Source organism: Camelina sativa, chromosome 12 (genome assembly GCF_030686135.1).
Source record: "Camelina sativa cultivar CO46 ecotype springtype chromosome 12, ASM3068613v1".
Taxonomy (NCBI): Eukaryota; Viridiplantae; Streptophyta; class Magnoliopsida; order Brassicales; family Brassicaceae; genus Camelina; species Camelina sativa.
The window spans coordinates 21,169,185-21,184,654 of NC_141891.1; the positions used below are offsets into that span (position 1 = coordinate 21,169,185).

At 34.7% G+C, this 15,470-nt stretch overlaps 2 protein-coding genes, 1 long non-coding RNA gene and 1 pseudogene across 6 annotated transcripts; 2 read left to right on the top strand and 2 right to left on the bottom strand.

Moving 5' to 3' along the window:
• Nucleotides 1–1,807: 1,807 nt before the first annotated feature.
• Nucleotides 1,808–4,340, bottom strand: LOC104732375 (uncharacterized). Its single transcript, XR_002034601.2, has 7 exons — nt 4,109–4,340; nt 3,810–3,949; nt 3,030–3,092; nt 2,501–2,535; nt 2,335–2,423; nt 2,156–2,240; nt 1,808–2,069 (listed from the first exon to the last, which is right to left on the bottom strand). It is a non-coding gene; the product is annotated as an uncharacterized LOC104732375 (long non-coding RNA).
• Nucleotides 4,341–5,662: 1,322 nt separating this feature from the next.
• LOC104733717 (uncharacterized) lies at nt 5,663–7,766 on the top strand. Its single transcript, XM_010453273.3, has 3 exons — nt 5,663–6,563; nt 6,639–7,247; nt 7,341–7,766. Exons 2-3 carry the CDS (start codon nt 7,107–7,109, stop codon nt 7,629–7,631), a joined length of 432 nt encoding a protein of 143 aa, XP_010451575.1. The 5' UTR covers nt 5,663–6,563; nt 6,639–7,106; the 3' UTR covers nt 7,632–7,766.
• Nucleotides 7,767–8,120: 354 nt separating this feature from the next.
• Nucleotides 8,121–10,776, bottom strand: LOC104733718 (uncharacterized; annotated as a pseudogene).
• A 191-nt stretch (nt 10,777–10,967) lies between these two features.
• On the top strand, nt 10,968–15,402 carry LOC104732377 (uncharacterized). 4 transcript variants are annotated; one of them, XM_010451909.3, is made up of 14 exons: nt 10,968–11,937; nt 12,040–12,117; nt 12,297–12,346; nt 12,447–12,500; nt 12,586–12,638; nt 12,944–13,016; nt 13,227–13,288; nt 13,479–13,547; nt 13,993–14,098; nt 14,243–14,310; nt 14,466–14,566; nt 14,739–14,834; nt 14,988–15,055; nt 15,161–15,402. In XM_010451909.3, exons 1-14 carry the CDS (start codon nt 11,869–11,871, stop codon nt 15,285–15,287), a joined length of 1,074 nt encoding a protein of 357 aa, XP_010450211.1. In that variant the 5' UTR covers nt 10,968–11,868; the 3' UTR covers nt 15,288–15,402. The 4 variants fall into 4 exon arrangements, with proteins under 4 accessions (XP_010450211.1, XP_010450212.1, XP_087335049.1 ...); XM_010451910.3 differs by having other exon boundaries at nt 11,660–11,937; nt 12,043–12,117; XM_087478923.1 differs by having other exon boundaries at nt 11,763–11,937; nt 12,031–12,117.
• The last annotated feature ends 68 nt before the right edge of the window (nt 15,403–15,470 follow it).

Below are 15,470 nucleotides of genomic sequence, written 5' to 3' on the forward strand. Positions count from 1 at the left end.
TTTAAATAATTATCAATATAATAATGCTCTTAATAAATTTTGGCTAAGAAATTTAAATGAAATACATGTATTCTCCATTTGTATGTTTAATTTATATCATTAGTAGAAATTATAATTCTCAAAAACTCTCAAAATATTTTCAAAAATATCTAAAATTCTCAAAATACCTGTCTCAAGGTAGTAACCCGTGCTATAAAACAAAATAATTCATACAAATTTTAAATTCGTAAAATGACTAAGAATTATATTAACATGGGTGCTATAGCACAGATGCGTTATTTTCATGTAATTGTTTTTAAAATTAAACCTAGACGTATTTACTTCGGAAAAGGAAACACGTCCAGTCCTGTCCCATCCTCTCTCGACCCGTCTCATCCCGTATCCATCAGAATTTTTTGTCTTATGTTCGTTCTCTTTTAAATAATTACTCGCTAAACAATATTTACTAAAAGAGATTGGGTAAGAAATTTAGACGGGATACCTGATTTCTCCATTGAATATTTTTTTTTTAGTTAGTTGAAATTATCCAAAAATTATAATTTTCAAAAACTATATAATGATTTTTCAAAAATACAAAAATTTTCAAGTGCCCGTTCTAAAGTCTATAATTACATGTCGCATAGTCAATCCTTATCTAAATCAGTGAAAGCTTGACACTTAAATTTATCTACCTATTTTTTTTGTTTTTTGTAGTTTTATCTAAAATCTATGTCCTTTAAAAAAGAAAAAGTCAATATATTGTTTTTCATCATTCGAATTTACGTGTTTCAGTTTACATATACTATTTCTCGTCTTAATACCATAAATATACTGGACTTTTCTCAAAATTTAGTTACTGTATCTTAAAGGATATGTACTTAATTAGCAAAACTTTCATTAAATGTGAATTTTTTGTTATTATTAATATCAGAATTAAAAAGTAGAATTATCATTAAATAGCTAAAAGATATATTAAAATATTTTTGATATCAGTGGTATTATCTCGTAACGTTTGCTTATTTTTTACTGAAAGTTTCCTTTTCTATTTCTATAATCTTGATTGAATAAATTAATGGATTTTTGAAAACAAAAAAATGTTAAAAACTGCTACCATTTAAGGTCTTAATCTTATACCATAAAACAGAAAAGGGGGTTTTTTTGTTTTTTTGTTTTAGTGAATTTATTCAAAACATTCGAAATTTCTTTGTCAATGCTTTTCGCAAAATTTAAAGGATATTTTATAGAAGACATGTGTTTTTTTTTCATCTAAAAAACCTGTTTTCTGTTTTAATATTGTTAAGATTATATGTTTGTAAAATTTGGTTAAACAAAACCATATTTTGGAAGAGTAATGTAAATTTATGGTTATTTCCACAAACGATGTGATTTTCCTTTAATTTACAATTAAAATGTTTGTTTACAAAGGTAGAGATATTTTGACCGATTTTTTTACAGTAAATTAATTTTTGAGTTTTATGGAGATTTTGTATATTCAGTTAAAAAAAAAGAATTAAAGTAACTCTTTTTAATAATTAAAAAATGAGATTGCGGATGAAAATGAATAATCGGATAAATTTGAAAATATCTTTAAAATTTGTTTAGAATAAAAATTATTTTGGAAACTCGAAATATTTCATTTTTAAATTAATGTTTAATAATTATTCGAAGATAATAAAAAATAAAGACATCCTATTAATATTACTTTTAAGAAATGCTGATTACAATATTAATATAATAAAATAATTAAGATTTAAGACCACAAACTTAACAAAGAAAAATAATAGAGATTTTTGAGGAGAAAATAGGAATCAATCACCTAACAGAAAAATATGAAACAATTATGATTAGTATGTAATATGTTTGGAAAACAAAAATTTAAATAAAACATGTTAAATTTTGTTTTAGATAATCCTATTTCTGCAGATCTAAATTATTTATATTTTGTTGTTGAAGATATAAATAAATATGGAATATAATAGATAAATCTAAAATAAAACGTAGTGCCTCCAAAAGATCTACATAATCTCACATGCTCACATGCCATCATCTTCTTCATTTGAAGGTTGTCCGACATTACTTTGAGGTTTTTCCTGCACAAGAGAAAACAAAAAATACAAATCTCAATATAATAATAATAATTTTTTCTAAGTATAATAAGTTTGAAAAATGAACTGACCCGTCTCTCTCTGCTCCAATCTTGGCCTTAGTGACAGATCAAAGGAATGACTATTCTTGTTTCTATGTAGTGTACTATTTTGATTCTTGCAAAGATTAATTACGTGGAATTATATCAATTGCTACATTTGTGATTGTCTAATAAGTAAAGTATATTAAGAGAGTGCAGTAATCTTTTACCAAAGAAAAAGATGGAAAATCACGTTGTTGAATAGGTACATGAAGCCATCGAAACAACGATATGTTGGTCAATGAAGCCATCGAAACATCTGCAGATCTTATAAGATTAGTCACATATTTTTCCATTAATTAGAAAAAAAAATCTAGATCATAAGATTAGTCATACCTTATAAATTTAATAAAGAATGATTTCATGATAACCTGAGAGGAAAAAAAACCAATGTTGGAAATATAAATCTATGCAGGAATATTAAGAAGGCTTAAAATATTAAGAAGGCTTACAATCATGAATGTGATCCGGTAATGAGAGATCTGGTAGTAGAGGGTATATATAGATTTTAAAATTTGGGCTGTTTTTTTGAATTACAAAAGAACTAGGTTAGAACCCGCGCTATGCAGCGGGGTACTTTTCAGAAATTGTATTTCAAACCAAGCAAGTAAATATTTTTTCGGTGTTTCAAAACACTTTAAAAAATTAGCTTATATAGAAAACCAAAAGCATTAGTGGTTTTGTTGTAGAGTTTATATGAAACTGTTTTCAGTAGCAATTTTTCTCTTATATTTCTGTTGAGATTGAAATAAGATACTAAAATAAATAATTTTTATATATAATTAAATTTCCATTTATTAGACTAATCCATGACCGTGTCTACTCTACTCCAGCAACATATAGTCGATAGTAGCAAAAGTAAAACCTGCTTGTTCTTCTTTGACACTATAAGTGTATAACTCTCATCCACACCCAATTGAAGCTGAAACTGAAAAGATATCAAACCAAAATCAAGCAATTTAATATTTTTTCAGTTTTAGTTCCTAAAAAATTACAAATTCGATTCATTAAAACACAACAGTACTTCACTAAAATATAGTGACTAAGACTATGGTCGCTTTATACAGTAACTATGTATTTATACATAATTTATACAAATTACTATATTATTTTAATCATAATAATTTTATGATAAATTTAATTAATTTTAAGTATATATTTCTAAATTATGAATAATGATCTTTTGGAATGAAGTGATATAAAAAAATTAAAACACTATATTTATTATTCAGAAACCATGATTTGAAAAAAAAACTGTATCAATGAATAATTAGAAGCAAGACAATATTTTTTCTACTGAGACACCTAAAGTTCAATACTCATTTTGACCCCCACAGACCAATCTTTACCAGAAAACCAAATAAACCAAGAACTCGATATGGCTACTAACATTGAATTAGACCTACGTATAATATTTATGAGATTTGATTTGATTGGCTTTACTAATATTAACACTAATTCATTTGGTACATTAGAACTGATGATATTGCAGCCATAAGAACTGGCAAAAAATGTCAATAGATACATTCTATAATTATAATCATAAGAAATCACCATTATACTTTTGTGCAATAATACTTTCTAAATGTTCAAAGAGAAACATGAATCAATATGTATGGTCTACTCAAACCAAACAACTGCATACCTTCTTCAATTCCATAAAGAAACCGACTTAGAAGCTCTTGTAGTGAAGAAGACAAACTCAGCCTGAATTCTCACAGAGATAAATTCGTGATCATGTTGTTGTTCAGAAGCCCTCTTGTCCAACTTCTTGACAGCAAACAACTGTAAAAGACAACATTAAGGATAAAAGATTCAGAACCAAAGCAGAGTTTTGTTCTGTGAGTTTTTAAGCTTTCACTTCAAATCTACTATGATCAATAGAAACCCTTAAGAGAATAAAACAGTAGAAGTAAGGGATACAAAATCAATCGCCGAACTTACTCAATCGCCCAGGAGTATGATATCCGCTACAGTTGTTTCTACTGTTTTGCTTTGGTTCTGAATCTAGGGTTCTATTCTGTGAGTTTTGTTTCTGAATTAATCGCCGAACTTACTCAATCGCCGAGGAGAAGTTCAAAGAAATCAAACAAAAATCAAGATGGAAATAAAAAAACCAAACTGAGTTACTCAATCGTGTTAAACGACGGAACATAAAACCATTGCAAAAAGACATGTAAGCAACAATTGTGCTGATCTGTATTAATTGTTTTAACTTGATTGGATATTTATTTTAACTGATGTGTCAGTCTCTGCTTCAATACAAATGTTGATGTGTTATGCTCTGGAAAAAAACATTTCTACTTTATTATATTGATTGATATTTTTAACACTAAAATATGCAAGATCACCAGGATTGTAAATTTTTTTTATGTGAGTTAATTATTGAATTGATTGGATGCAAGATTTATACTATCAAAGATTACATAACGTTTTGCTATTTTTGGTAAATAATTAGAATATATGATTATCTTATAAAAATGTGAAAGAAATCGCTTAAATGAATCAATCCAGTAGCACAAAAAAAGGAAACAAATTTAATTAGCATTGCGATTTTATTGGAAAATCTTAAATGAATAACTCTATTAATAGTGTAATTATATTTTATACAATATCCTTAAAGATATCGATAATAATATTAGGTAATAAATGACTGAATTATAGGAGGAAGATTAGGGTGTGAATGGTTGCAGCGGTTGGGGCAGAAATCCGTCTGCAGACTGGACCGCTTTTTATTTACCATTCAGCAAATGTAGTTCGCAGTGGTGCGGTCCAAATAAAGCAGAGACAAGACCGCAGCGGACCAATTGTGGACTGTTTTTGCATATAAATAGAGTTGGTCCGCAACGGTCTGTAATCTACCTTAAAAATGAAGTGATTAGACTGTAGATGGATTTGGCCGCTCTGACCGCAGTTATCATTCAAACCCTTAGAATATAATTAGCATCTCTTCCATTTGACCACTTAACTTTTTTTTTTTTTTGAACGAACCATTTGACCACTTGACCATGACTTGTTTTTTAGAGTAAGGCGAAAGTAATTGTTTTATTAGTACCGTGAAACTGGGAAAAAAAATAAAAATAAGATCTGACCCGATAACCCATGCATTTAACCGATTAAAAGATAGTTAATTGATGCTTTTACTCTTAATGAGAATCTATTATTTGGTCATAATTTTAATGGCAGTCCGTTGTAATTTTTACAAAACTAAGGTTAGTTTTTTTTTTTTTTTTTTCACAAGGGTGTTATTTATTCATAGACAATCGGACCAAGCCAATTGTAACAAGCCAAATATTTTACAAACCATTAAAATAAACATACCACTAAAACATAATAATGAAAGCCCAAAAGCCCAAATAGGGAAACCTAACAATGAAGAAAAAGCATTCGACAACAGCGAGGATACGTGACAGAAGGAAACAAGTTAGATGCCACGTGGGAAGCCAAAGAAGATGGATTCTGGTCGAAGGCACCGTGAAGTTTCTCAATTCTTGTATCAGATCTCAATCTTCGCCGAGAGAATTAAAGGCGAAATCCCAGTCTGCTTCAGATAAAGATCTGATCTTGGCTGCTTTCACTCCAAACAGATCAAACTAAGGACTACTAAAAAGAGTAAATCCAGCCTAAAGTTTCAACAGAAAATTAAAAGACTAAAAGGGGAAAAACCAAATTTCTCACTTAATCCCCATCCTAGGAACATTTACACTTAACACGCGACCTAGTGAAGCCATGAGTGCAATCCAGTCAACCCAAAACTTCGGTAAGACACTCAGTCACGAAGATCCCAAAGCTTGAAAGAGTTGTAAGCCAAAGATTAAACTTCTACGATTCTTATTCATCTTCTTCTTCAAACAAACGCTTTTAATCTTCAAAGAAATTACGTAGTTCACCAAAGATAGACTTGCTTTCATCAAAACCGTTTCAAATCCAAAGTTTTTCTTTTTTCCTTTGACAAGGGCTGGTATCCGTCGATCCAAGACAAACTCCGATCAATTGGACATCAATCTTCGTCAGATCCAAAACCAAAAAAATCCCAACTGGCGGTGGTAACACCAGATAGAGACCCAACTGATCTCGCTACAGAAACCGATATCGTTAGAGCAAAGCCAGCCACATGTGTTATATAAACCACCTATGCCGGAGACAAAGCCGGCCACATGTGCCATGGAAACCACATATGCCAGAGACAAAGCCAGCCATAGGTGTCATGGAAACCACCTATGCTGGAGACAAACCCGACCAACCAACCATCGCTGTGTAAGCTGGAGGAGGTCGGACGGAAAACCGATTAACAAATCGGACGGCGGAGCAAAAGGAGTCTCTCTCTCTCTCTAAAAGATTTTTAGAGAGATAAGAGAGAGAGCTCTTTTTCTTTAATTAAGTCCTTTTTTCTTCTAAGGTTAGTTTTGTTAAACGACTTTTATTTTAATAGTAGGGATGATATAAATATTAATACTAATAAAAAATATCTCAGATAAATTTATTTTGGAAAAAAGATTGTGAGCTACCTGAAGTATGGCGGAATGCATTACCACACATGCCAACTATGATAAAGGACACTCAACTACATCACCTATATGTATTGCATGATCACATGTATGAAGTATATGATGTTATGTGCTCAACATCATACATATAGAATCTCGGTTTACCTGATCATTTACGCTGACGTTGACCTACCATTGACTCGTCGGAACCGAAAAAAAGACCCGATCGGATTATTGACCCGAACCCGAGACCTGACCCGGTTCAGATAATTGTTGGGTTTAGTTTTTGGGCCGAAATTTAATTAAAATTTAGGCCCATTAAAAAAACCCTGAAATTGATTCCATCGTTCTCTCTCACAAGTGAAACACGGTTTCTCGAAAACAAAGATATTCGAGTCAGTCGCTGTGAAAGGTCGAGTCGACTATTAGGGTTCTTAGTGTTCATCATTTCAAAGATGGAATTAAGCTCGGGATCCTCCAGTAACAGCAGATTTGGGGGGCGCAAAGTCTGTGATTGTGGATTGCCGGCAAAGATTTTCAAGTCTAAAACGGCAAGAAATCCACATCGAAAGTTTTATGGGTGTGAGTTGTACAAGGTATGTTCTTTAAGTGTTATTAAGAATGTTTAGGTGGTGAGATTTGTTGATTAAGAAGTCTCCAATTGAAGTCTCCAATTGATGTGTCTGTAGGAAGGTGGGAACGCTCATTGCAAATACTTTAGGTGGGTTGATGAAGAAGAGGTGAAAGGCTGGCCGAGACAAGCGTTGGTAGAAGCTGAAGCTGAAATTAACGAGAAGATTAAGATGATCAGTCAACTAAAATCGACAATTAAGGAGCTTCGTGGTGATTTGGAGAAGAAACAATTGGAGATATCATCAAAGAATGCTGAGATGGAAAGAATTGTGTATCGTCAACGCATTGTCATCACTGGATTGACAGGATTGCTTGTATGTGCTGTTGGAGCCATTGTTTTTGGCTGAGCATTGTTGTTGTTTGAATGAGCTTTGGTTGTAATGTCTTCGGTTAGTGGCTTTGTAATGCCTTCGGTTAGTGGCCTTGTAATGAATTTGTTGTTGTTTGTATGAATTTGGTTAGTGAATTTGGCTTTTGGTAAAGAATTTGTTTAGAAAAAGAAGTAGAACACTTGAACAATTACCAAATTAAGTGTTTAAAGTAACCAAATACATGCTCAAATTGACCAATAATGTATCCAAAAAACCAATCTGACCAACCTAACATGTCAACAATGTATCCAAAAAACCAACCTTACATGTGCCAATTACCAACCTAACATGTCAATAATGTATCCAAAAAACCAACCTCACATGTGCCAATGACCAACCTAACATGTCAATAATGTATCCAAAAAAGCAACCTGACATGTCAATATGTCATCCGATTAAAGTATGTCACCAAAACAGCCGATTAAAGTATTTAACCATCCAAAAAACCTTCTACAAATCAGTCCCTCATCCAAATAGCATCCTCTCGACCCAGCTTCTCTGTGGTGCGGATGAAGAAACATCTTGCACTTCAGGTTCTTCAGCTCGATGTCCAGCTTCAGGTTCTTCAGGTCCAGGTGCTTCCATTGCGGCAAATGCTGCTTCCATTTCAGATTGATCTTGAGCTTCCAATTGACCCGGTTCTCCATTTAATCTTATTCTCTTTGCCCTGCTCTCAGAAGACTATAGAAAGATATATAAGAAAACTACTATTAAAACATAACCAAAAGGAATATAAAGATATGGTAGAGACATACTTCATGTGGACACCGTCTTGAATTATGACCCGCTTCACCACAGAGACCACAGTGCATAACTCTTCCTTCCCGACCAACTTTCTTGTCAGATTTCTTTTTGCGTGGTGATTCATTAAGACCTTTGATCCTTGCCTTGCCCCTAGGTCTCCCTGCAGGACGCTTGTAAGGCGGTGCAGCAATCCGTGGTCTTCCAGAGTCCTTCCAGAACTTAGGACCATTGACATGCCTCAATCCTCTCCTATATGTCCCTTGCCATTTCTCAGTCAAGTAATAGTCTGACATATAGTCTTCTACCTCGTAATTCATCTCTCTGATCGCACATACAGCATGACGACATGGGATACCAGTCAAATCCCACTTCCTGCATGCACAAGTACGCGCACTCAGATTCACAAAGTATCCGGTGCCAAACTCAACAATCTCAAACTCGCCTCCTGTGCTTGTAATCATGGCACAATATTGAGCTTCATCACATGATTTCTCCAGCTCTTTTCTTGCTTTTTTGTGTACTTTGCAGTTTCTTTTGCAGCAATAGTGGACCTGGTGGCAACCCTTTGCATAGCATCCCACCTTATCAGCTCTAGCATCTGGACAAATGGCTTCCTCCTTGCAATTTTCAGTGTCCTATTATATGACTCGGTATGATTGTTGTGAGTATCCGCACAACAACAACCAACCCGAAAGAATGCTCTGCACCATGTACTTGGATCCTTCCTAAGTAGAGTTTGGCAAGATTGAGGATCAAACTCTTTGAAAATCGCCAAATTCTCCTTGTAATCAGCTTCATTGAAGCTGCTTGCAACTCTCCAGAACAGTGGCTTCAACATATCTGCCTTGTTTGATTTTTTCAAGGCAGAGTAGATGTGTCTAGCACAAGCTCGATGCTCTGCCATTGGTAATTCAGTAGCAACTCCGTGAATTAACCCTTTGTGCATATCCGATATGAGAGTGATGTTCTCACCCAGCCCCAACTCCAAGTCTGCTTTAATCTTCTTCACAAACCATTCCCAATTGGGATTGTTCTCACAGTCTACCACAGCCCATGCTATTGGAAAAATCTGGTTATTAGGATCCCTTCCAACAGCAGTAAGCATCATCCCATTTGAAGAGTTCTTCAAGAATGTTCCATCCAAACCTATGACTGGTCTGCAATTCTGCTTCCAAGCAGTCCTCAACGGCTCAAAGCAAATGTAAATTTGGTGGAATGCCTCACGACCATCAGCTCTTACTACTGTGTTGATCTCCACTGTAGTTTGAGGATTAGACCTAAAAGAAATCAAAAACTTATTAAGACAACCACGATAATAAACCAAATAAGAAATAAAAAATAATAAGACTAAGGCCAAAATCACATTAACTTACGTTATTAGATGAAGTTCATAGTCTCTTAATCTTGCGAACTGCTCATCACATTCGGCTTGCAGCTTATCAAATACACGTCTTCTTGCAACTTTTGCCTGGTTTGGTGAGATAATGATGTTGTACCTCCTCTTCATCTCATCTTTAATCTCTGGACCACTCATCTCTGGATCCCTCCTAATATCTTCAAGGAATAAATCAGCAATGACAGGAGTCTTTATAATTTCACATCGTCCTGTTGGATGGCATTGATGGTCGTAGTCATAGGTCTTCACCATCCATTTTCCAATAGGGTTCTCCACAGCACAGTAAATTTTCCACCCACAGCCTTTTGCTTTACACTTTGCACCAAGCTTTTCCTTCTCCCACCTATCATACACAACATTCCGCCTAGTCTTCAATACATACTTGATCACATTCTTCTTAAACTCACTCCCACTGTTAAACACTTGCTTCAAACTAAACACACCATCAAGTAAACCACCTCTCTGCATCCTCTCTGTTTGTGCTTCCTCATCCCCAGATTCATCATCAGTTGCTGGATACACATCATCTTCATCCGATATCTGCTCCTCGTAGTTTTGGTTGTTGAAAATTTGTATGTCCTCTTCAACAACCTCAGCCTCCTCGTCAACAATGTCAGCCTCAACATCTGACTCTGATGATTCAGATAAACATGCCTCCGAATTCTGACCTTCATCATTATCATCACACGCGACATCCTTGACAAGTAGTTGTGTTTCTTCTGTGATCTTTTCTCCTCCAATAGCCGTGTCTTTATTTCCAACCGCTCTTGTGTCTACACCTTCAACACATTCCCCTACTTCCTTCTCAAAATAGATATCTACTTCTCCCATCCATCGTCCTTTTGCAACCAATTTCTTCTTATTGGCATCCACATTCTCCCACAGACGCTTCCTATCAGATAAATCCTCAAATGGTAGCTTGTACCACATCTTCCCAATGTGCTTAATTCGCTTCTCAAGCATACTCATCAATACATCTTCAAAGATTGTGACAGAATCCACCTCCAAAGTACAAACAACTCCATCAACGTAGTTTAACACACCATCCACCATCTTGAATTCCCCAGAATGGTGACATTTCACCTTTACAGATATTCTCGCACTACAAAGAAAAAAAAAAAAAACGGGTCAAAGTCAAAGTTCCCGATGACTATTTACAACTCTATGAGACAATACAAGTCAAACAAGACGGCAAAACTGCAAAATCCCGACACAAACACGACGTGTCTAATTTTTAATTGACAATACCACGAGAAAAGGAATCAAACAAAAAGTTTCTTCTTTCGAGTAATAAGAAAACCCGAAACAAACCCCAACAACTACACGACAACATCCCCACATCCCCACTAGTTCAGACCCGTGGCATATGTTACCAAATAAAAAGAAAATTGAGAAAGTTACCTCATCTGAATGAGAATTCAAACCCTCACTCTGACCTTTTCTCGATTTCAACCAATACAACAGATTCTGTTGCAGATTTGATTCTTTTGTCGAGTAAAACCTAGATCAAAAGGAGATCTTGTTCTTCGCCTCAAATGGACAAAAGTGAGAAGTGAAAACGATGGAATCGATGTTGTTTTGATGGAATCAATTTTAGGGTTTTTTAATGGGCCTAAATTTTAATTAAATTTCGGCCCAAAAACTAAACCCAACAATTATCTGAACCGGGTCAGGTCTCGGGTTCGGGTCAATAAATCTGATCGGGTCTTTTTTCGGTTCCGACGAGTCAATGGTAGGTCAATGTCGGCGTATATGATCCGATAAACCGAGATTCTATGTGTATGATGTTGAACACATAACATCATATACTTCATACATGTGACCATGCAATACATATAGGTGATGTAGTTGAGTGTCCTTTATCATAGTTGGCATGTGTGGCCATGCATTCTGCCATACTTCAGGTAGCTCACAAAATATCCAAAAAAGAATCTTGAATTAGTTAGTCCCCTTTGTCAATTTCTTCCAATTCCAAGGTCTCCGGTGTGCCGCCGATTCCGTTTCTCTTTCCCCTGTTTTTGCTCTCCGACGTCCTCCTTACCTTTTTTTCCTCGTTTAATTACGTGCCGCCAAATGTCTCTCGCGTCGGACTCCACCGTGCCAACTGTTTCCACGGTCACCGTATCTTACTCGGAGCTCAAGGTAAAGATTGATCCCGAACTTGTCTTCATTTTTTTGTCTTCTCTGTGTTCTGTTTTTGTCTTATTAATTCTTCTTTTATCTTTCAATTTTGAGTGTTTATAGCAGAGCGACATAGATTTGTCTGAGAGGATTGAACAAGGATTTGGACCTAATGGACTTGGAATCCTCTCGGTTAAAGATGTATGTATCCACTTCTTAGCAAAAGCCATAGTTGTTAATTTTTTTAAGATTTAAAAAAGTACATAACTTCATTGAATTTGTGCATGTAATTTTTGTGTTGTATGGTTATTTGTCATCTCAATTGTGTTGGTTTAGAAGTAAAGATTACAATTCTGAGGTTGAAGTTTGTGTTTTTTTAGGTACCAGGGTATTCAGCTTTACGAAAGAATCTACTTCAGCTTGCACCTAGGTAATTGTTCTTTTTTCCTATAGCTGATTAGTTCAATGAAAGGTTAGAATTTTATGTTTTGGAAATAGCTAACAAGGGTTTATTTGTTTCCTATGTAAAGGTTAGCTGGTCTTCCTGAAGAGGTGAAGAGAGAGCTTGAAGATGCTCATAGTAGGTGAATATACTATTCTATTGTTTAACTTGGTTTTACTTATAATCTTCTATTCCATTTCCTACTCTTTTACTTTGTTTCTTCTTAGGTACAATTTTGGTTGGAGTCATGGCAAAGAGAAACTTGAATCTGGGAAGCTTGGTGAGCTTTTTATTAACTTTTTTTTTTTTTTTTTTTTTAATTGCTTCAGAACGAGATGAAATTTCCCAGTCTATGTCTAATAACAAAACGAGATTTCTTAGTTGCAGATAGTTGGCTAAGTAAAGCTTTTCGTTTAATATCTTGTTTGGCTCGGTTACATATTACTCGATAACTGCAAGAGCTTATATACCATCTATTCGGTCCTTGTATACAAGAAGTTGAAATGTAATTTATGTGACAGTATTATATCTCTGGCCTGCTCTGATGAAAGTACTAAAAATAAAGTTTGTTTATTGTTTGTGCAGACGTGTTGAAGGGTTCCTACTATGCTAACCCTCTACAAGATGTACCAACAAGTAATCCATATGAAATAAAGCGGTAAATAACAACAGTTTTATGTTTGCAAAAGTCTTTGGCTTATGTAGCATTCTTGAAATGTGTTGAAATATTGACTGCCCGACTGAACTCTTGTGATTCCCAGATTCTCTAATGTAAAATTACTTGTATTCTGTGTTATGTTTACATGAACTATGTGTTCTTCTCTTCTATGATTCGTTATTTCATATTTATATTATTTTGCTTAAGTAGGTATCCATCATATTGTGGATCAAACATATGGCCAAGGAATTCTTTACCGGAGCTCGAAGGAGGTAACTAGGTGATACTTGCTTTGCTTTCGGATGTCGTTAGTTTGTGTAATCGGTAATAAAGTTTTTGTGTCTCAGCTTTGAGAATGCATAAAGTTTAGAATTTCTGGTATAGCTTGTTTTTTCTCAATTTTTCCTCAAGTTTAATATTTTCCTCCAATTAACTGAGTGTTTTCCATTCATGACATGACAGCTTTCAAAGCTCTTGGTAGTCTGATGTTCAAAGTTGGGCTTATGGTAGCTTACCACTGTGATCAATATGGTAATTACTTTTATTGGTGTTATTGAATCTATATTCAAACATCCTTGAATACATGTCCTTAAAGACGCTGAAGCTTCAATTGCCAAGATAGTCTTGGAATTGAGCGGAAAGCAGAAGCTCTCTTTGAAATGTCATCCAAAAAGCAGAAAATTTTCACTGAATTATTATTCCGGAAAATGCGATGCATTATGTGACTGTGTCTGTGGAGTAGCCTAGTTCACTTCTTACTCTTAAAATGATGAATAGTTAATTGTCTTAGTATAAGTGGGTGGATATAGTCACTGAAACCAGTGTATTTTCTAGATGCTGGCATGGTCTTTATATTGTGCATTACCTATGAAATGTATTAACATGAATCTGGTCCTAGATTTTTCCATGGTGCTAGTAATTTTCATGATTTTGTCATTGTCAATTTCTGTAGCCCTTTCCAATCCATGATTTGCAGTGTCAAAGGGCGTAAAACAACATGAAGAGCAAAATCTTGAAAAGATACTACTTGACTCTCGATGTCACAAAGGACGTCTACTTTATTATTTTCCTGCACAAGATAGGTAAAATTAGATTCCGGCCCTTCACAAGCCCTTCACAATACTTGTTGAACTCATGATATTTATGCCTCTTTGATAGTAGAACTTTCATTTGGGCGATAAAGGTACTTTATTGTCTTAGATATTGATATATTGTCTTCCATTCAGCACGATGCATGACAACGATTCCATCTCATCTTGGTGTGGATGGCATACGGACCATGGTTCACTCACAGGTGTCAGATTTTTCTTCTCTCTTGCTTTCCTGAGTTGTTAATGTTGGCTTAGGTTTAGTTGGATCCTTTTTTGATAGCATACTCATCTTCCTCTCTATATAGATGATATGTAGATATGTTTTTATTTAACTGTATCCTTATACGAATATCCACAGGTCTTACTCGTGCAATATTTTCTAGAGATTCAGTGGAAGTACCTTGTCCAGATCCTGATTCTGGCTTATACATACAAACACGGTCTGGTCAGATCGTAAAGGTAAAGTTGCTTCTCATGACTGTGCATAGTTCAGTGGAGCCTATTTGTTATCTAACGTCGAAACCAGATTCTGTTATGAATACGAGCTATACACCTTGTCCACTGCCCACTCTGCTTTGCTTACTTGTTATGAATAATTTTCTTAAGAATTGAATCCTTTACATTTAACTAGGTTGTGTATGGGGAAGATGAAATAGCATACCAAATAGGCGAGACAACAGCAATTCTGTCAAGGGGTTATCTTTGTGCTACACCTCATTGCGTACGGGTAAAATATTCTTTGTGCATTTACGGATAGATATGGCTCGTGGAATAAAACAACTAATCTGTTCATCATGGATGGTTCCTTTCAATTGTATTAAGTTTCAAATCTCTCTCTCGCTACACCAAAACTAATACATAGTTTCTTGTTTCTGTTCAGGCGCCACAAGGAGAGGAGGCTCGTGGTCTAGAGCGATCGACATTTGCATTGTTCATGCAACCTGACTGGTATTATTCTGAACTAAAGATAATTTTTAATTGGTTTAACACTGGAAAATCTTATTGTTGTACAAATATTAATAACAACAAAAACTGTGAATGTGGTGTTTGTAGGGATCAGAAGCTAACATTCCCAAAGGAAGTTACAATCGATGAAGAGTTATCTCTCTCTGACAGCGTCTTGACGTTTGGAGAATATACAGAGAAACTGCTTAACAAATACTACGATACAAAACCATAAGACCCTCCCCTTTTAATTCACTCTGTAAATGACGATTCCATTGGTGTAAGATATAAGATACAATCTCACCAACTTAGTACGTTATTTGATTTTTAATATATGGTTTTAGTTTGAAGTTTGAACCATATAGAACTTTACAGAAAGTACAAATAGCTGGTAAATAGGATTCTGTACCATGAACGC